The sequence below is a fragment of the Arabidopsis lyrata genome (genome assembly GCF_000004255.2).
Source record: "Arabidopsis lyrata subsp. lyrata unplaced genomic scaffold ARALYscaffold_3, whole genome shotgun sequence".
Lineage (NCBI taxonomy): Eukaryota > Viridiplantae > Streptophyta > Magnoliopsida > Brassicales > Brassicaceae > Arabidopsis > Arabidopsis lyrata.
Window position 1 is genome coordinate 6,156,314 of NW_003302553.1, and position 19,492 is coordinate 6,175,805.

General features: G+C 37.2%; 7 protein-coding genes across 14 annotated transcripts; 2 read left to right on the top strand and 5 right to left on the bottom strand.

Annotated features, from left to right (window-relative positions):
* Positions 1 to 284: 284 nt before the first annotated feature.
* On the bottom strand, positions 285 to 1,809 carry LOC9321119 (protein Jade-1). Of its 2 annotated transcripts, none has more exons than XM_021030677.1 (2): positions 623 to 1,809; positions 285 to 538 (listed from the first exon to the last, which is right to left on the bottom strand). In XM_021030677.1, the coding sequence occupies exons 1-2, from the start codon at positions 1,595 to 1,597 to the stop codon at positions 491 to 493; spliced, it is 1,023 nt and encodes a 340-aa protein (XP_020886336.1). In that variant the 5' UTR covers positions 1,598 to 1,809; the 3' UTR covers positions 285 to 490. The 2 variants fall into 2 exon arrangements, with proteins under 2 accessions (XP_020886336.1, XP_002885053.1); XM_002885007.2 differs by having other exon boundaries at positions 285 to 544; positions 623 to 1,719.
* Positions 1,810 to 1,910: 101 nt separating this feature from the next.
* LOC9321120 (protein FLX-like 1) lies at positions 1,911 to 4,168 on the bottom strand. Of its 2 annotated transcripts, none has more exons than XM_021030679.1 (5): positions 3,840 to 4,168; positions 3,045 to 3,705; positions 2,799 to 2,962; positions 2,575 to 2,660; positions 1,911 to 2,164 (listed from the first exon to the last, which is right to left on the bottom strand). In XM_021030679.1, exons 2-5 carry the CDS (start codon positions 3,659 to 3,661, stop codon positions 2,042 to 2,044), a joined length of 990 nt encoding a protein of 329 aa, XP_020886338.1. In that variant the 5' UTR covers positions 3,662 to 3,705; positions 3,840 to 4,168; the 3' UTR covers positions 1,911 to 2,041. The 2 variants fall into 2 exon arrangements, with proteins under 2 accessions (XP_020886338.1, XP_020886337.1); XM_021030678.1 differs by having other exon boundaries at positions 3,045 to 3,702; positions 3,840 to 4,166.
* A 272-nt stretch (positions 4,169 to 4,440) lies between these two features.
* Positions 4,441 to 5,753, top strand: LOC9321121. Its single transcript, XM_002882846.2, has 2 exons — positions 4,441 to 5,293; positions 5,395 to 5,753. The coding sequence occupies exons 1-2, from the start codon at positions 4,835 to 4,837 to the stop codon at positions 5,440 to 5,442; spliced, it is 507 nt and encodes a 168-aa protein (XP_002882892.1). The 5' UTR covers positions 4,441 to 4,834; the 3' UTR covers positions 5,443 to 5,753.
* On the bottom strand, positions 5,711 to 7,748 carry LOC9318959 (bidirectional sugar transporter SWEET2). The gene is made up of 6 exons (XM_002885009.2): positions 7,506 to 7,748; positions 7,125 to 7,161; positions 6,823 to 7,039; positions 6,580 to 6,738; positions 6,381 to 6,500; positions 5,711 to 6,293 (listed from the first exon to the last, which is right to left on the bottom strand). Exons 1-6 carry the CDS (start codon positions 7,564 to 7,566, stop codon positions 6,177 to 6,179), a joined length of 711 nt encoding a protein of 236 aa, XP_002885055.1. The 5' UTR covers positions 7,567 to 7,748; the 3' UTR covers positions 5,711 to 6,176.
* A 2,485-nt stretch (positions 7,749 to 10,233) lies between these two features.
* LOC9321122 lies at positions 10,234 to 12,681 on the bottom strand. Its single transcript, XM_021030381.1, is given in 6 exon segments — positions 10,234 to 10,632; positions 10,716 to 11,049; positions 11,158 to 11,279; positions 11,516 to 11,595; positions 11,642 to 11,879; positions 11,882 to 12,681. Coding segments are annotated over 6 exon segments (1,092 nt in total). The 5' UTR covers positions 11,918 to 12,681; the 3' UTR covers positions 10,234 to 10,350.
* A 404-nt stretch (positions 12,682 to 13,085) lies between these two features.
* On the top strand, positions 13,086 to 15,879 carry LOC9321123 (trifunctional UDP-glucose 4,6-dehydratase/UDP-4-keto-6-deoxy-D-glucose 3,5-epimerase/UDP-4-keto-L-rhamnose-reductase RHM3). Of its 2 annotated transcripts, XM_021030978.1 has the most exons (3): positions 13,086 to 13,273; positions 13,600 to 15,150; positions 15,240 to 15,879. In XM_021030978.1, the coding sequence occupies exons 2-3, from the start codon at positions 13,600 to 13,602 to the stop codon at positions 15,681 to 15,683; spliced, it is 1,995 nt and encodes a 664-aa protein (XP_020886637.1). In that variant the 5' UTR covers positions 13,086 to 13,273; the 3' UTR covers positions 15,684 to 15,879. The 2 variants fall into 2 exon arrangements, with proteins under 2 accessions (XP_020886637.1, XP_020886636.1); XM_021030977.1 differs by lacking the exon at positions 13,086 to 13,273 and having other exon boundaries at positions 13,591 to 15,150.
* A 101-nt stretch (positions 15,880 to 15,980) lies between these two features.
* On the bottom strand, positions 15,981 to 19,289 carry LOC110229882 (zinc finger BED domain-containing protein RICESLEEPER 1-like). Of its 5 annotated transcripts, none has more exons than XM_021030983.1 (4): positions 18,890 to 19,289; positions 16,493 to 18,467; positions 16,324 to 16,384; positions 15,981 to 16,228 (listed from the first exon to the last, which is right to left on the bottom strand). In XM_021030983.1, exons 2-3 carry the CDS (start codon positions 18,450 to 18,452, stop codon positions 16,344 to 16,346), a joined length of 2,001 nt encoding a protein of 666 aa, XP_020886642.1. In that variant the 5' UTR covers positions 18,453 to 18,467; positions 18,890 to 19,289; the 3' UTR covers positions 15,981 to 16,228; positions 16,324 to 16,343. The 5 variants fall into 5 exon arrangements, with proteins under 5 accessions (XP_020886642.1, XP_020886639.1, XP_020886641.1 ...); XM_021030980.1 differs by having other exon boundaries at positions 15,981 to 16,237; positions 19,013 to 19,287; XM_021030982.1 differs by having other exon boundaries at positions 15,981 to 16,237; positions 16,493 to 18,470; positions 19,013 to 19,287.
* Between the last annotated feature and the right edge of the window lie 203 nt (positions 19,290 to 19,492).

The window sequence follows — 19,492 nt, forward strand, 5'->3', positions numbered from 1 at the left end:
AATTCGACCTGCAATGAACATAGTTAGATTGCTAAGACAATCTGATTGGTTCGTTGTTTCAGTTCTGATGGTCGGGGAGAGTTTGTTTCCAGACGGTGACACCAATGCTTTTGACCTTTTGTTAACCATATTACGGGTACACGAAATGTATAAAGAGAGAAGGTTATCGGTTTTGGTTGAACCAACGGAGCCATTTCTTTGCCATTACTCATTAGCGTCTAAATGTCTAATTGGTCATAGGGGTTTTCTGGATATTGAATCAGACTTTTAAATTTAAATTGCTGTATCATCATTTTCTTATGGAGGATGAAATTAGATTTGACCAAAGATTGGAACATAACATAGCTTTCACAAAATATAATAAACATTTAGGACCAGTCTCACTAATCAAATAAAGAAGAAAAAACGTTTTAAAACAATCGAATACATATGAGTGGAAGCTTCAGAGTTGCAAGCAAAAGCATGGTCATCATGGCCCTTGAGCTTTCTCTTACTTCTTATCTTCATCTCTGGCAACAATCTTGTACTTTCCACTTTCCTGTTGCTGACAAACAAAATTAATCATCAAATATGAGTCCTACACAACTAAACAGATCAGATGAAAATCTTATACAAATCTTACCCTTTCCCATAGTTTGGTATGCTCATTGCAGAAACCAACAACAATACCACCACTCTTCTTGTCTTCACGATACTCAATGCAAAGATCTTCCTTCAACCCACAAGTAACATGAAAAGCCAACTTACATCTCATCTCCGAACACTCGATAACACAACCGCGTCTAACCTTACACAAATAACACCTATCTTTCCATCTCTTACTCGGTATCTCCCTACAACAAATCCCTTCTCTTCCTTCAGGATCCTCAAAGTAAACTTCAGGCACAAACAACGCGCAAGTAATATGAGCCCATCGACCATCATTAGTAGGTTTCATCGCTCCGCCTTTAGTTGTACACAAACAGCAAGAGAAAAGCTTTTCTCGATTCTTCGATGATATACACTGTCTACAAAACCAATCACCTTCTGGTATAGCCTTAACCAGAGGATTCCCATAGCAAGAAGCATGAACCATCAAATCACAACCATCACAGAACACTATTGGATTCGATGGATCACCATCTGTGCTTTGACATACAACACACATAATCCCATCTTCATCTTCTACTTCTCTATCTGAGAGATCTAAAACTTTTTCTTTCCCTAGAGGATCTACATTCTCTTTATCATCATCATCATCTTCTACCTCTAGACTAGATTCAACCATTAGAGTTGACTTTTTCTCAATTGACTTCTCCTCAACGGAAGGAGGCTTATACTCAACATTCAGATCAAAAGGCGAAAAAGGATTACCGGAGAGCAAATCAGGATCAATCGCCCAAATCCTTTTCTTCGCCGGAAGACAATGATAGGTGGGATTGGAGTTCTCGGCATCGTCGTCGTAATCAACACGAGTCTGCTTCCTCTTCTTCGCAGGCAACTGCAACGACTTCGCCTCCGGTTGGTTCAGTAGCTGTTGTTGTTGCGCAGCTTCGAGATCTCGCTGCATCAGTCTTAATCTTTTGAGAGGAGGTAGATCTTGATATTGAGCATCCATGGCTTTTAGTTTCAGATCTCTGGGATTGTGTGAATGGAACAGCGTAGATCTCTGGGAAATTAAAAGGGAAACGAAATTGATATTTACCCGCCAATTGTTATATGTGCGCCAAATTTCTGAAATTTTGTTCTCATTTTTAAAATTTCGTTAATTTTCTTCTTCTTTTTTTTTTTTGTGGTTCATCAACCGAATTTAAAATTTTAGAATTTCACCCGCCAATTGTTAAAAGGTGCGAGGGAGTTTGATCTTATATGGGCCTCGATTCGGGCCATTGTTAATGGGCTTATTTTATTAAAAAAAACTGTGGCCTCTATTTTTCTTAATTAACAACACTTTAATATATTGGCTTTGTTCACAATCTATCAGACTATTAGAGCAAAGTTACAAAAGGGAGGCTGCTTTAATGTCATGAGTTTCCTGGAAAAATGGACGATTTTGACTTTTTCATCGATGACCTTGTGGTGGCTGCTGCTGCTGCTGCTGCTGTTGTTGCGGATCATAGCCACCAGCCCACGCAGCCTGCTGTCCGTATGGAGGAGGATAATAGCCAATAACGCCTGCTTGTGCCTGAACCAGCATTGTCATCATATGTGCACATTAGTTTCTTCTATGTGTATAAATGTATGCACCTAAAAACTACAAGAATAGGAGATATATGAAGATAGTTGTTGTCCAGTTAGATATTCTGTCACAGGTTTCATTACATGTTGACTCGAGATTGGTCTAATAAATCGATTAAGCCAGTTCTGTTTTACACCAGATTGACTTGTTCGAACCTTAGGCTGTACTATTGGCTACTGAAATTCGGTTCAAATCCAAGATTCAAAGTTCAAAAGTGTGAAACTTTCTAGACAGAACTATGGTGAGTGCAGACATATCATCTACATCTACTATAGCACACGCAATGCTCTTCTTGGTAAAAACTAAAAAAGAGATTCCCATGGGAAAGAGAGAAAATTCAAAAATTTATCACTTACTGGATTCATGACATAGTTGGGTTGATAAGGATTCACATGATACCCAGCCTCAGGATTTCCATAGCCACCACCATAAGCAACTCCACCTGATCAAAAACATGTTTTTTGCTTAACATTGGTAATATGCATTCAACTATTGATCGACTCTATATTGCTACTAATGCATTTAATAGGCATTGTGATGACTGCTTATAAAGGTTTACACTTATTCAAGATTATCATACCAGGATTCCCAACAGGAGCAGCTGCATGAGCCCTCGTTTCTGAGTTAGCAATCTCTGCTCGAAGCTTCTCCAGTTCCCGAGCCATTGCAACTAATTTATGCTCCATAATTTTGCCATGCTCGTAGTTTTCAGCGTACCCTTTCTTCTCATAATCAATAGCCGCTCTACAAAACAGAAATAACAGCTTAAAATACACATTATCATCAAGATGAACAAAGCCAAATTTAAAAAAGAGACTGGTCAAACCTTGCGCGTTGCAGCTCTTGCTTTGTGTTTTCAATTTCTGCAGATAGTGTTGGTATCTGCTGCAAATCTGCTGTAAGTCTAGCCAAATCTTGAGTCATCAAGTGAACCTGACTCGTTAGTTCTTGCCTACCTGAAGTAAACTCTTTGATATCCGCACGGACCTTCTGAATCTCAGCTCGCATAGCATCGACTTCACGTAATTCCATTTCGGATCGCATAGATTTATCATACATCTCCCTCATCATAATCTCTTCCTCAGCTCTCAAGGAATCAATGTAATGCATCATTCTTTGCAATTCATGCTGAGCAACTTCTAGCTCCTGTTTTAGCGCAACATGAGTCGCAGCTAGCCTCTGGTTATCAGCAAGTAAACCCTGCACATCTTGATTCTGAGCAGCGAGACGATCCTCCAAAATCGAAAACTGTGGAGGAAGACCTCTTGCATCCACTCTAAATTGAGGTTCTCTACTATCATCAATCATAGAAGGACGAGGAGGAGGCACAGGTCCTCCTCCTAACCCTCTAACAAAAGGCGGTTGATGAACCGGAGCTTGTAAGCCATTGTAAGATCCACCTTTCATTGAAGGAGGAGGAGGTCCACGATTTCTTCCAGACATTATCTTAATGTTTAACACTCTGATCTTAGAATCGTTGAAAACTGCTAACAGAAACCAAATTCTCAAGGATCAAAATCTACAAAGTTTCAAGAGGTCTTATGCTCAATACTAAGCAGAAGCGCAATTCTAGTTTCAATTTCTGGTAAATTCGAGCACAAACTCAGAATCACGAACTAACCTTCGACGACGAACAACAGAAGGTTTCGCAACCGGAGAAAACACAAATCAGGGTTCCTGATTTAACGCCTAGGTCACCAAATCGGAGATCGACCAGCTTAAAACTCTTCGAAGAATGTTCGCACAACTGTAGAAACTCCGATTAGCTCAAGGGAGACCAAAAACCTTCAAATTCTCTCTACTTCGCCGGAAAATAAATAAAGCGGAGGTTTGTTTACTAATAGTAATATTTTGAATTACACCTTTTATTGTTTTTTATTTACAGTATCTCTCCGTGATACTACCTTATTTTCAATTTTTACCCACTTGTTTCAGAGTTTTCAAAATGTACCCACTTGTTTTGGATTTTTCAATTTACTCCTTCATCTTTTATTTGTGGTACCACTGGTCCACTAGGTCCACCCAACAAGAACATGAATAGACGTTGTGTGGCTCGTGATGTCATCAAAACCTTGTGTCCCCACAAGCTTATATATATTTGATAATACAAACTAATACAAATCATGCAAGTAACCTCAAATCTTAAATATAATTTAATCAATATTTGACTACTTACCTGATTTCAATTTGATCATTCATTTTTTTGCTAATTTTGAACCAAAATTTTGACTACCTTCCTGATTAACTCTTTACTTAAAACATCACGAAAGGTAACACAACTTTCCAAAAGCTTACAATTATACAAAACGTTACAATCATACGACCAAAAACAAATGTTAGATTTAATTTTTTTGTATGCACAATAAATTTATATAGTTTCCGTTACAAAGACTACAACGGATATATTTAATACCACAATTATATCTATACCCAACACAATGAACCAACAAGTTGAGATGAAAGATTTTATTGATGGGTAGATAAAAACTATAGGTTATATTTATCATAATGATGAATAAATCTATAACGGTGGAATTCACATGAAGCTCACCAATTTCACCTATATACTTTGCTCTCACGACAGACTCCTAAAAAAGACCCCAAATTTAGCAAACAATGGAAGCCTTGTGGAAGTTGGAGGAGAAACTGAAGCTAACTACGAAAGAAGCTGTTGTGATCTTGGTCGGAACAGCGGCTGCGGTAACGTTACTTTGCATAGCTGCAGCGTTTCTCAGCCGCAATTCTCGTGGGAAGCAAGTAGCAGACGCAGAGTGGGCGTCCGAAACAGCGTTTGCGTCAAGGACTATGGAGGAAAAGAGGAAATGTAAGTGGAGCAAAGTGAAGAAAACGTTGATGGGTTCGTTTTGTTGGAGCTCTGCAGCTAAGTGGATGGAGATGGAAACAAGGCGGCCGCCACCATTGCTTGCGGCTAAAGAAAGGAGTCTTAACGCCGTTGATCCTGTTTGGCAGCGACCGATTCTGATGGGTGAGAAATGTGAATTGCCGCGGTTTAGCGGCCTTATATTGTATGATGAACGCGGCCATCCGCGTCATCATCCTCAACTTCAAGAACAAGTGAGTGTTAAATTACTCATTATCTATATTTGACAACAAAAATGTTGTTTGGTTTTTTTTGTCAGATATGAATATATGTTCTTGTCATTGCTGTTTTGTAGGTAAAACAAATTTCTGTGGTAAGAACAACGCTGAGAGATTTGCTTTGATAGTGGTTTTCTCTACAAGGAAGTCTCTTGAAGTTTCGTGTACTACAAGTTAAAAACCACAATGAATTAAAGGTCAGATTCTGAAAATGCAAAAAAACATCTGTATGTATCAATGTCTTATGTGATGTAGATGCAAATCTTCTTTCCTTTGTTTTTTGTGTTTTTGATTGCTTAGAGGTAAAGGAAAAGCAAAATCTTACGAACAAACATTTGCTCAAAATAGATGGTTTGTGTGTGTGTGTTTTTGATTGCTTGGAGGGACAGAGAAAGTGGAAATCTTATGAACAAACAATAGAATAGTCTTTAACAAACAAACAATGTATTGGTAATATTCTTCAAATCAACCCACCAGAGATTTCCATCTCAAAGAAACAAAATCTTATGAACAAAAAAATAGGATAATCTTCAAAAAAATAAACAATATATGGACAAATGTTATCGACGCACCATGAGATTTCCACCACACAAAAACACAACCCACACCAGTGAATCTGTCATGTGTCTTCAGATAATCTTCAGCAATTGAGCCATCAAAACGGAAAAAGACCTCCATCCTTCGATCATGGCAGAAGCCGAGAGAATAAACATCTTCACGCCATGAGAGAAGGAAACCGGTAGATAGTCACAAGGAGCTACACAGAGTAGACAACAACAACAACAACAACAAAGAATCTTGATGTAACCATATTTTCTGGTTTTTTCCCCAACTGTAGATTTGCTTCTTTGTGCGACCCTCACACATAAGAAACAATCAAAGGTTCTTTTGTTTCTTCTGCTATAGAATTCCTGTGGTAGTAACAGTACAAAGCCAGCTGCACAATACCAAGAATCGTTCCTATTCCATTTGGTGTCTGAGTGGAAAAAAGACAACAAGTTTTGTTAATACTCTAATGAAAAAAAGCATAGATTGCAGTAGCAATTATTGTAGAGTAACTTACATAAACAAAGGCGTCGCTATTGAATAACCCGTAAAGAAGGAAGGAAGCGCTCATCAAGAAAGTCGATAGCGAGAGATAAAACGGCATAAACTCAACGCTCTTAGTCCGAATCACTAGGTTCTGCGAAGAGCAGACAAGTCAGGCAATCAAGAAAGTTGCATAGTCTTGAAAAGATTTGGTGACATTTTTGGGAACTTACGATAACAAACAAAGGCGAGGCAAACATTGAGACAAGAGTACCGCAGCTCAAGAACCCGACAAAGTACCATCGTGTGAGCTGGTCAGGTATCTGCAGACTTCCAGCTACAATCACTCCAACCACAGCAAACACCACAAAAAGCAAACCAAGCATCTTCATCTGCCATGATCAAAATGTTGATTAGAGTTACTAAAGAAACACAAATTTTCCGTGTGACTAAGAAGTAGAATCAATAAACAAAACCTTGTTCTTCTTGTCTGTATGCAAGATGAATAGGATAATGTAGCAAAGCTGAAAAGTGGCTCCAACAGAATTCACAGTCATAAGCATGGTATTGCTGTGTGATACGAAAGGTGTTCCATACCAAAGGCAGATCAAGCAGTTTAAGAGAGCGTAAATGTATGGTAAACCGGAGAATTGCTCCGTGGATTTGTTCCTCATGATCCTTCTAAACGTTGGCCTGAAAAAAAAACAATCAGTCAAGTCCATAGAACTCTGTTTAATACAAGGAAGGAGCAAGTTTAGTAAGTGAAAAAAGAACTCACATTGGTGAAACGAAGAGCCCAAATGCAAATATGTTGCCTGAACATAGAAGAACGATGAAACAGTGATATTAACAAAAGGAAAAAGTTTCTATCTTTTGTTTGTGAATTGCATAAATTTGGACTCTACAGAAGCAGATTTCTTGAATTTTCCGACAAAAATGATCAGAAACAACATTTGAATCTTATTAACGTTGTTTCGGTGCCCAGAAGACGAAAAGTGCAGACATATATACTGATTTGGGTATATATATTAATGGAACCTAAGCCAGATCTGGTTATATAGTTTATGGAATTATGAAAGGAATTTGAATATTGGGTTTTCCAAAATTAGCTAAAACTTTACCAAAACAATAAAGCAGTGAATAGAATAAAGTTATTTACCTGCGATTCCGGCAACATCTTTACACATGGATAAAGAAGCATTGAAAGCAAAAACATCCATGAGGAAGCTTCTCTGTCTTAAACTCTCTGTTTTTTTTTCTTGCTCTGTTCTGTTCTTATGGAGACAGATTAAGACGCAAAAGAGAGACGAGATTTCTTCTTATAGAAATAAAAAAATAAAAAAAACTGAAACCCAGAAACTTCAAAGAAGACTTTCTTAAAAAGGTAAGGAGCATTGCGAAAGGCTAAATGTGTACGACTATATATATGCGGTCCAGATTTGGCTGTCTCTAGTCTCTACTGTTCAACTATCTTACAAACAAATTAAGTACAAAAAAAGTGTCGCAAACTTGTATATATGTGTTAATAAATTCCATTAAAATAATATACATCATGAAAAAAATTAAGCTAAAAGTAAAACATGCATAAATCATCTGAAAATTATCTTATAAAAGTCAAAATTTGATCCCATTAATTAAAAGATTGAAGAGGCTCGAAAGGTCTTGAAAATCATGCCTAAAAGAGACACTTAAATTAAATGACTTCTCTGTTTTCGCCTGAGCTGTAACGTTGATCCCAACTTTATTTTTTTTGTTTTTCGACATTGATCCCAACTTGATTATCTGAAATAGTTGCTGACCAATCAATTTTTCTCGTTTTTGGGTTGAGTTTTGAGCTCTTTTTTTTTTGTGTGGTCTACATTTGACATTCTCTTACTCTAGAATTTTAAGATGATACAAGAATATAATAATAATTTAACATTTGGTGGTCGTGTGCTCTAGTCTAATTGAACAAGCTTTCGTGATTTAACTCATGTGTCTCGCGCTGAGTCACTCGTCATAATCTTAAAACCCTGCGGATGAAAAATCCCAATGGCCTCACACGTAAATTACACTTTCTTTTCTACAACAATTATTCGTTTTTTTTTAAGGGCATTGTTAGTAAAACCCTTCGAGCGAACAAAGCCCATTTGTTTTCCAGAAAACCATCATAATCTTACTATATATTCTTCCAGGATCTCATTTGCCTCTCATTTTGGTCAACACGTTTCACTATCCTAATCCTATTCCTAGCGAGACGCTACTCATACGCTCAGTATTACAATTAAAGCACAATATTATATACAGTTAAAGAACAATACATTTACGTTATGAGTGAAGTTATTATCCACGTTATGTGAAATTATATATAACTTTACGTTAGCGAGTGAATACAAATATGTGATCGAGATCAGATAATATAAAATAAAATAAAACAGTAACTTGTGAAGAAATTAACGTTTTTCCGAAAAATCATTAGATTTTGTCTTAATCAATATATTGATATCACCGATTAAATAGTTGATTAAGCCATGTCGCTGTTTCGCTGAACTACGTTTAAAAGCGAAGCCACGCGATCTGTATAACAAAGCGTGTGGACAATCAATCTTTAAATCTAGCTAACGAATTTCACGAATTTATATATATATATATATATATATATATATATGTATTCCAGGGGTTTGACTTTTACTTTGTGACACATTTATTCTTCATTAAGCGGATTGGTTAAACAGTTTTAAACATGAGTTACGTTTATGTGATAGTAATTATTTATTGTAAAGAAAGGTTTAAAAATAAATCGAGCCCTTAGTCACTGTCACTAACCATTCAAAACATTTATTTTTAATTTTAGTTACGTGAGTTATCTAATTATAACATTATAGTAATCAGCCTACCAAAAAAAAAAAACATTATAGTAATCAAGTGACTAAGCACTTAAGCTTATCCAATTTTCAGAAAATTATACGATTCGATTTCTGGTGTATACAAAATGTATACGGCATTAATAGATTTTTTATAATGTAACGTAGAAATATATTTTCTTTTTGTTAAATTACGTAGAAATATCAACTAGATTAACCAGAAAAACACGTGAATTAAGCAAAAGAAAAGTCATTATGTGACTTTTGCGATTGATTATAATTTTTTGGTGGCGCTCTGAACTCATAATTATTATTTATATAAATAACAAAACTAGACACATTTTATTACTTAGGTTATATATTTCTCCGTATAGTTAAATTATATAATGACTAAAAGCATATTCAAAACCAAGCCCTTCAGACTTATGACCAGGCTTTATCGAATTAAAAGTTAACAAGTCATGATGAATTATTGTGTTAGAAAAGGTTTGAGATACATAAATGATAAATGATAAATCAATAGATCACATCACGTAAACATCAACAAATTATTTATTGATTTTTAAACGTGCAAATACTTCTGTCGCAATTTTCCTTCAATCGTGATCGAAAAAAACACGCATGTGTTAAAAAGAAATGTGGATGAGAATTGATAAGTTGCTAAATTCATGAACAAGCAAGTGGTAATATGCCATGTGCACCGCAAAAAATAATCATCAACTACAATGGGTCAAATTTCTTCTATTTTCAAGTACTCTCTCCGTTTCAGTTTAGTTGTCGTTTTAGGATTTCAATTTTGTTTTATATTAGTTGTCGTTTTAGGTTTTCAATGCAATGTTTGGTAAAAATTCCAGTTTTATCCCTACTGTTTTAATGTTTTGACCAATGAAATTTTTTATAAAATATATTAATAAAGGGTAAAACAGAAAATTTAATGATTTTCTTAATTTGTGTGAAAAAACCTTAAACGACAACTAAAACGAAACGGAGGAAATAGTATTTAGATCTCTTTTTTCTGCCATGTAATTCGTAAACAAAAATGAAATTCGTAAATTAATTAAATATCCGAAAATCTAACTTTTAAATAAAACTGAAATGTAAATTATTGATTCTCTTACAAACCATATATAGGAATAAAACAACTAGATAGAAAATCAAACTTTATAGGCTTAGTTTGTCATTATTGTTGTTTTCGGTTTGGTTTGCTCTCATAGATGGAGGCACTTGGTCTGGAAACATGTTTTGCATCATGTTAGTCCAGAAATCGACATCCTTGAGTTTCAGGTCCATTTCTTCAATCTTCATCTCCACCTTGTTCAACTTTTCTTGTGTCTCGAGATACTTATCTTCGTAAAACAAAGATGGAACCGCGGAAGTACTCGGTCTGACATTGTCCTCCATTGACCCACATGCAAAACATTTGTCTTTCTTTATTTGAACTTCCTGAAAACCCAAAAATTATTTTTTAAAAATAGTTAGATGATATATTTATAACATTATTGTTAAATAAATTTTAAATGTGTCACCTCTTTGTATATGTCATCCTTTTCAGTTCGGGTGAGATGGTCTGACTGGACAGAATCATCTCCTTGAAACATTTGAGTTAGTCTCTCGTCCTCCAGGGATTTGCAGTTTTCAACTATCAACTCGGCTTTTTTGTCGACAAAGGTCTCGTCCGAATTTATCTTGTTGGTCTCCTCTATTGAGGTGTCCATATTAAGGAGTTCAGCAATCTCCTCGTCCCGGTTTAATTGTATACTTTCTGGGGGTGAGGCATAACCGATACTTGTGTCGTTTTTCTCTAAAATTTCATACAAAACAGAAGCAATTCTGCGTGCGTTTATCAACTTCTCTCGCTGACTATGTTAAGATAAATTTTCATAGGTTAATGTTGCCTCGCTGAAATTGAACTAGAACTAGCAATATATAGCCAGTAGATTAAAAAAATAAAAGAATTGAAGGATGTACCTATTATCCAAATTGAATGATGCACCATGTCTGATAATGTATTCCTTGTAAGCATGATAAACACGTTTGAGTTCCTTAGTATCATTCATCTCTTTTCTTCTTCTCGAAGTAAACTCGTCATCCTACAAGGAAACAAGTTAAAGAAAGAATTGTACCAAAAAAACAAAAAAAAAGTTAAAGAAAGAAGACAAACAACAAAATAAATAGATATATATGATTAGAAAATTCATGAATTGTCCGGAATCTGGTCCACATCATTCATATGATCGGTCATATACGCATATCTTAACAAAAATCAAGAAACTAGCTAGCTAGAGGTAATCAGTGTCCCGTTTTCTACTCTTGGGTAGTGACTTGCCTTCTCAAGCCCTCGAAGCAGAGAATCTTTGAACCGCCGTACACCTCTTCCGTTGGAAGTACGGTCAATGCGGTGAGCTTCTAAGAGAATTTGACAAAGATTAACATATAAATTATGATTCTTTACCAAGAAAGTAAACTTCAGGGAAGACGAGAGTGAACTCACACAGATAAGCAACACGAGGTTCTTCAGACTCAACCAAGTTTGCTACACGAAGAAACCTCTGAATCTCTGAGGCTAATGTCTCCGGAAGCTTCTCGCTGTCGTAGGGTTCCCACACATATTGTTCCTGAAAAGCGAGTGGTCTCGTGAACTGGCTGGTTGGCGAATCTTCGGGTAAGATGGGATCCATATCAAGAAAAACACGTCGGTGGGATCCACGGGAACAATTTCTTGAGACATTTGGGAGATGAAAGCTGATTGATTAATCTTCTACTGTTTTGGTTGGCATGGAGATAGGTGGAGATGGAAGGAATTATATAAAGCGGCACTTGCTTAGCGAGGTGAGTTTCTATGCATGATGGATTTTTTTCAATTAACTACGTAATCTTTTTCCCCCAAAATAAACAAAATAAAGGTGGTGTTGGAGGGAGAAAAATGCTTTTTTTACTAAATCCGTACTAGAGAAAGAAGTTTCTAATCCTAGCAAAAGTTTACACTTTACACCATAATCCAACGTGCTTGGGAGAAGAAAAACCATTAAAAAAGGTTGAAATGGACCATAAAGCAGCCAAATCTTATTGACATATATGAACTGGAATATAATTAAAGCAGATACTTGATGTGCATATGTATTTATTTCTTAGTCACCAAGTATATACTAAAAGATAGACAACAAAAATAACTTGGTGTCTCCAATTCAAACCAAATTGTAAAATGTATATCTTTTTTCTCGTCATTTAAAATAATCATCTTGTTTATTTACAGTAACGGATGTATTATGCATAGACCATTAGTGAAGCTTGATTAATTAATGGTAGTTTTGTTCTAACTAAATGTCTTGTTTTGTTGAATGTGATGATTGAACTTAAGGGGAACTTGATATGTAAAATGGTTAGACTAGACTTTCAAGCCCTATAGTCCACACTATATGAGTCCTGGTCCTGGCCTGGATGTGTTGATTCAGAAAACCCCATGTGCCATGGCTCATGGGCTTAATAATATGTTATGCAGTTTTATAAGCAAATAAGCAAGTCATAATTTAAAAGGGAAAAAAAAAAAAAAGGACAAACAAGAATTAATTTTTTTGTTCAACATCTACTACAGTATAACGTTGTTGATATATAACATCTACTACAAGAAAATTGTTTTTTGTTGTATTACAAAAAATTATTATTATTATGTATGTCCGTTCAAAGTTCAAACTACACAAGTTTAATTTTTTTTCCCCTTATATTAAATTAAAAAAATACCAATGAATGAAACCGAAACTCATGCGGACATATTGAAGAAAATTTACTTTGCCTATATTTTCGGCCCTAATAATAATAATCTATAAATGATAAACAATTAATTTCAGGTGAAAAAGAAACCATTTAATTTGTAAATGGCAATGTGGTAATATAGGGAGCCTCCTGGTTCTCCGTAACTGTCTCAAAAATCAATTTCAGAGGCTCGTTTTCATCCACTCTCTTTCTTCTTCACTGTTTTATTTATTTCCATTGATCTCTCCCCTCTCCTCGAATTTTCCCTCCTTTTAAACCATCTCTGCATATATTCTTCAAGCTTAAGGTTTGATCTTCATCTGAAATCGATCCGGTACGTGAATCTCTTTCATTGAATCTTCGAAGCAATTAAAGCGATGTTCTGAGATTTTGTTTTTCGGTTTATGATTTTTGAAGCTTTCTCATCGTTTTTCATTGAATCTGCTGCTCACAATCTGGGGAATTTTTTGATTGCTTACATTTGTCATACTTGTGGATCCAGATCTGCCTCTTTTTTTCTTCTGATCATTTCGAATTTCGGCTAATTCCTTGTATCTATTAGAATCTCATGAGTTTGATTAGTGTAGATCTGCTTAGTGTCGTCTATCTGTTTGATTAAATTACATTTTGGAATTTGATCTGTTATATGAAATGTTGCAGATGGCTACATATAAGCCCAAGAACATCCTCATCACTGGTGCTGCTGGATTCATAGCCTCACATGTTGCCAACAGACTAGTTCGTAGCTACCCTGAGTACAAAATCGTTGTGCTTGACAAGCTTGATTACTGTTCTAACCTGAAAAACCTTAATCCTTCTAAATCCTCTCCTAACTTCAAGTTTGTGAAAGGAGATATCGCCAGTGCTGACCTCGTCAACTACCTTCTCATCACTGAAGAAATCGATACCATTATGCACTTTGCTGCTCAAACCCATGTTGACAATTCTTTCGGTAATAGCTTTGAGTTTACTAAGAATAATATTTATGGTACTCATGTCCTTCTGGAAGCTTGTAAAGTCACTGGCCAGATCAGGAGGTTCATCCATGTGAGTACTGATGAGGTCTATGGAGAGACTGATGAGGATGCTTCTGTGGGAAATCACGAGGCTTCTCAGTTGCTTCCGACTAATCCATACTCTGCCACTAAAGCTGGAGCTGAGATGCTTGTTATGGCATATGGTAGATCATATGGGCTGCCGGTTATAACAACTCGCGGGAACAATGTTTATGGTCCTAACCAGTTTCCTGAAAAGCTGATTCCTAAGTTCATCCTCTTGGCCATGAATGGGAAGCCTCTCCCAATCCACGGAGATGGATCTAATGTGAGAAGCTACCTCTACTGCGAAGATGTTGCCGAGGCATTTGAGGTTGTTCTTCACAAAGGGGAAGTTAATCACGTCTACAATATAGGGACAACGAGAGAAAGGAGAGTGATCGACGTGGCTAATGACATCAGCAAACTCTTTGGGATAGACCCTGACTCCACCATTCAGTTTGTGGAGAACCGCCCATTTAATGACCAGAGGTACTTTCTCGATGACCAGAAGCTGAAGAAATTGGGATGGTGTGAGCGAACCAATTGGGAAGAAGGAGTGAGGAAGACAATGGAATGGTACACTGAGAACCCTGAGTGGTGGGGAGATGTTTCTGGAGCTCTGCTTCCTCATCCACGGATGCTGATGATTCCCGGTGACCGACACTCTGACGGCTCTGACGAGCACAAGGACTCGGATGGTAATCAGACATTCACGGTGGTTACTCCCACCAAGGCTGGTGCTTCTGGAGACAAAAGATCCTTAAAGTTCCTCATCTATGGGAAGACTGGGTGGCTCGGTGGTCTTCTGGGAAAACTATGTGAGAAGCAAGGGATTTCATACGAGTATGGAAAAGGGAGACTAGAAGACAGAGCTTCTCTCATGGCGGATATTCGCAGCATCAAACCAAGTCATGTCTTTAACGCCGCTGGTTTAACTGGGAGACCCAATGTTGACTGGTGTGAATCTCACAAATGCGAGACCATCCGAGTCAACGTTGCTGGAACTTTGACTCTGGCAGATGTTTGCAGAGAGAATGATCTGTTGATGATGAACTTTGCCACTGGTTGTATATTCGAGTATGACGCTGCACATCCAGAAGGTTCAGGGATTGGATTTAAGGAAGAAGACAAACCGAATTTCACTGGTTCTTTCTACTCAAAAACAAAGGCAATGGTAAGTTAATATCACATGACCAAATCACATCTGATCCTCATCTCTCAAAACTCTGTCCATAAAAATCCTCATGTTTCTGTTTTTGCCAGGTCGAAGAGCTTCTAAGAGAATTTGACAACGTATGCACTTTGAGAGTGCGGATGCCAATCTCATCCGACTTAAATAACCCGCGAAACTTTATCACGAAGATCTCACGTTACAACAAAGTGGTGAACATCCCAAACAGCATGACCATACTAGACGAACTCTTACCAATCTCAATCGAGATGGCGAAGAGGAACTTAAGGGGAATATGGAACTTCACCAATCCAGGAGTGGTGAGCCACAATGAGATACTAGAGATGTACAAGAGTTACATCGAGCCGGATTTCAAATGGTCCAACTTCAATTTGGAAGAGCAGGCTAAGGTTATCGTCGCACCACGGAGCAACAATGAGATGGATGGTTCTAAGCTCAGCAAGGAGTTTCCAGAGATGCTTTCCATCAAAGATTCGTTGATCAAATACGTCTTCGAACCTAACAAGAGAACGTAAAACACAGACACACACATACTTCCCCTCTCTCTGTTCACTATAATGTTTCTACAATAACTTGATTTTGATTTTTATCATATGATTCATTTACTCTTTTTTGCATTCTACGCCTTACATGTAGCTCTCTTCACTCATTCTACTTCACTACACATCTTTGTTTACATTAATATTATAATACACAGATCGATTTATTGGAGTTGGGTTTTTTCCTTTCATTATTGATTCCTACTCCTATTATAATTCCTGTTTTGCTTTCATGTCAAGCAAGATATAGAAAAGAGTTGAAGACACAGAATAAGAAGAAGAAACGAAATTGACTGATTTCAACTTATTTCCCTTTGCTTTAAAACTTTGAGGATTGTATTTGTTACAAGAACAATATCTCTCATATGCTAATCTTCCTAGTGCATAAATAGAAATTGCAAAAACTCAAATGCGAAATAAATTAACCTCTGTACCATCTTTTGCAACACGACCATCTAAAAGCATTTGGCTTTCTCTTCAGTCTTCACCACCTTAGAGAACTACGAGTGACATTCCATCATCTGTTCATCCTACCACAATTCAAAAGCAACAAAGTTAATTCACTTAGAATAATGAAGAAAACGGTGGAAGAGATGAACATAAAGGAGCTCAATACCTTGAACTTTGTTCTTCTCTTCACAGAGTTTGAGTGTATTGTCTAGACAATGGTAAAGATTCTTGGCTCGTTACAGAGATTTCAAGGTAAAATCAGTAGGAATTGATGATTGGCTTTTGAGCTCTTATTAAGGAAAGAAGAAAGACTTAAATAGAGTTTGGGATTGTACCTTCTGTTTCTGTAGACAACCAGTCATGTGCACAGAACAAAGCCTGTCTGATATCAGGGTTCAAGGAACTCTGGCTTTCAGCGATCATGGGTGTCCCAGAGTTAAATGTTGAATCAGGCGCACAGATTGACATCGGCGTCCCCAAAATGTCACGGGCCATCAAAGAGAGGATAGGGTATCTGGGTGTATGGACTTTCCAGTAATTCAGAATGTTGAACTCGCCACTACGGGGAAAGATCGGTTCAGACAAGTACTTGTCCAGATCCGATGTTGTGTTTAGGTTCTGAGAAGTCTCGTGGAGAAACTTGTCGAATCCTTTCAATCTGTCTCTAGTGTGACCTAAGCTAGAGCCAGAGAAGGAAGAGTCTTCACCGACAATGGCTGAGCACATCGAATATGCATCAAGAAGCTCCTTGACACCATGCGACACTTCCTTGATACGATCCAGAGCAGTACTGCCATAGATCTTAGAGTAGTAATACTCTACCAACTTCATCTTGAATCGCGGATCCAATATCGCAGCGATTGCTAAAACAAGGCTGCATTTGTTCCAGTACTCATCGAATTTAGCCTTCATATTTGCTGCAAGAGAACTCAAGAAATTGTCCTGGTTCTTGCACCACTCGATCAACTGGATGTGGATATCACACATCTCAGCAAAGTATACATTTGCTGTCGGACATTTGTTTCCTGAAAAGTCAGAGGCAATATCGAATACAAGTTTAAGGTAACCGGTAACGTATCTTGTCCATTCCCACTCCTCGTCGGTTAGAGATGAATCAAACCTGTGATCGTGATCACGCAGATGGCAAAACGCACCCTTGTACTCCAGTGCGGTTTCAAGCATCACGAACGTAGAGTTTGAGTTAACAAGAGAATCAAGAACCAAGATCTTCTGGGAGTTGATACCGGCGAGATGAGCGATTTCGTTGAACCTTACTTGTGTTGATTGTGAGCTCTTGACATATCTCACACTTCCTCGAATCTTTTGGATCACATCTCTCATAGCCTCCAAGCAAACTTCGACAAGGGAATTCAGAAGATGAGCGGCAGATTTCAACTCAAATAACTGTCCGTTGATTAAGATCTGGCTGCTCTGAGACATGTGGTCTTTAATTCGTAGGACAACCTCTTCGTTAACAGAACAACTGTCAAACGTAACAGCGAAAAGCTTGCTCTCAAGACTCCATTCAATCAAACATCTGATGATTACTTCCGAGAGCATATCTTCAGTATGAGAAGGATCCAAGGTGATAAAGTTTAGAACATTCCTATGTAGCCTCCACTCCTCATCGATATAATGAGAGGCCAAACACACGTAGTTAGCATTATCCCGGGAAGACCACATCTCCACCGAAAGATTGATCTTACCGTATAAATGATTCAAAGTGTGCTGCACTCTCTGCTTCTCTCTAATGTAAATCTCCATACATGAATCCTCAATAGTGCTATTTGGCACAGCTTCAAACAACGGCTGAAGATTCCTAGCAAAAACTTTGAACCCAACATGATCAACCATGGCTAACGGATAACCGTGCAAAATAATCATACGTGCAAGATCAACCTGACTCCTTTCTTGACTAAACCTTCCTCCACTTCCTCGGCTTAGAACCACCTCGTCCCTCCGTTGGTCCTGATCAAACTTAGGCCTAAGATACTCTTCTTTCGTTTGACCCTCGTCAAAATTGATAGTAGCAGCAACAGTAACTGGATTCTCTTTTTTCCTTCTTTTAGGTGTCAGCAACTGAGACATGTCGTGATTAGTTCTTTTGAGACACCGCATAAGATGGTTCCGAAGATGAGTTGTTCCGCTGTTGCTAGAACCACTGAGTTTCTTATTACACTGAATGCAAACAGCATAGCACACATCAGCCTTTCTCACTCTCTCAAAGTAATTCCAGACAACAGATGTCAACCTCTTTGACTTCTGCAAGATTATCTCATTTGATTCATCCATCATACAAAACTTGTACGGCTGCTGCACCAAAACAACACAATTATTAGACTGAAACAAAAAGATCAGTTTTTTTACACAATTAAAATAGCATGAGAGTTCTGTGATCATCCTAAAGCATCACCATCAGTATCAAAACAAAAAAAATCACTACGACGAAAGCCTAGAACCTGAATGCACCACATTCATCATTGATCAAAACAACAAACTCTAAACTAAAAAAAAAAAAAAAAACTTTTTCACACAATTACAATAACATGAGAGTAACAAAGATCATCCTAAAGCATCACCATCAGCATTACGCAGTCAGAGCTTTGATCAAAACCAAAAAAAATCACCATTGCAACAGAGATCAAATCACAATAACACAACCACACAATTTGATTAACTTTATTGAAGGAAATTAATCAAAGCTAAAAACTTTAAGATGAAATTAGTCATACACTAAGAACAAAGAAAACCCTTTTGAAAATTTTGCGAGCAACGCAGAGTTTTTGATATGAAGAAATCAGCCGAGACAGTGAAAGAAGAACAGAGCAATAGCAAAAGGTTTGAAATTTGGGCACCTTTGTTTATAAAAAAAAAGCAAAGCCGTCAGAATCTGTGGAGACTAGAATCGGAGGATCCGAGGAGCTCTTTTAAGGGTTACGGGTGGAAGAAGCTGGATCGAAGAATACCAGATCCGACGGACGTTTTGGGTTTTAAAGACCCGAATTTTAGGGGTTCGGGTGGGTTTAACCGATGAAGACGAAACGGGATCCGGTTTTGGATCCGAATCTATCCCGGTTTCGTTGTATCCGGTTTTGGATCTGATTCCCGATCCGATTTATTTTTTCTTTTCTTAATTATAGTAATTCAAAATTAAGATGTTAAGATCATGTTTAATTAAAAAATATGACAAAATAAATGATACTAACTGTATTATCAAATACATATGTAAGGCTATATTAATTGACCTAGCTAAAAAGACCCAACACAACATCTTATAAAGATGGTTATGAATAACAAGTTAATAACAAATCTCTCAAAAACACTTTTAATCTAAA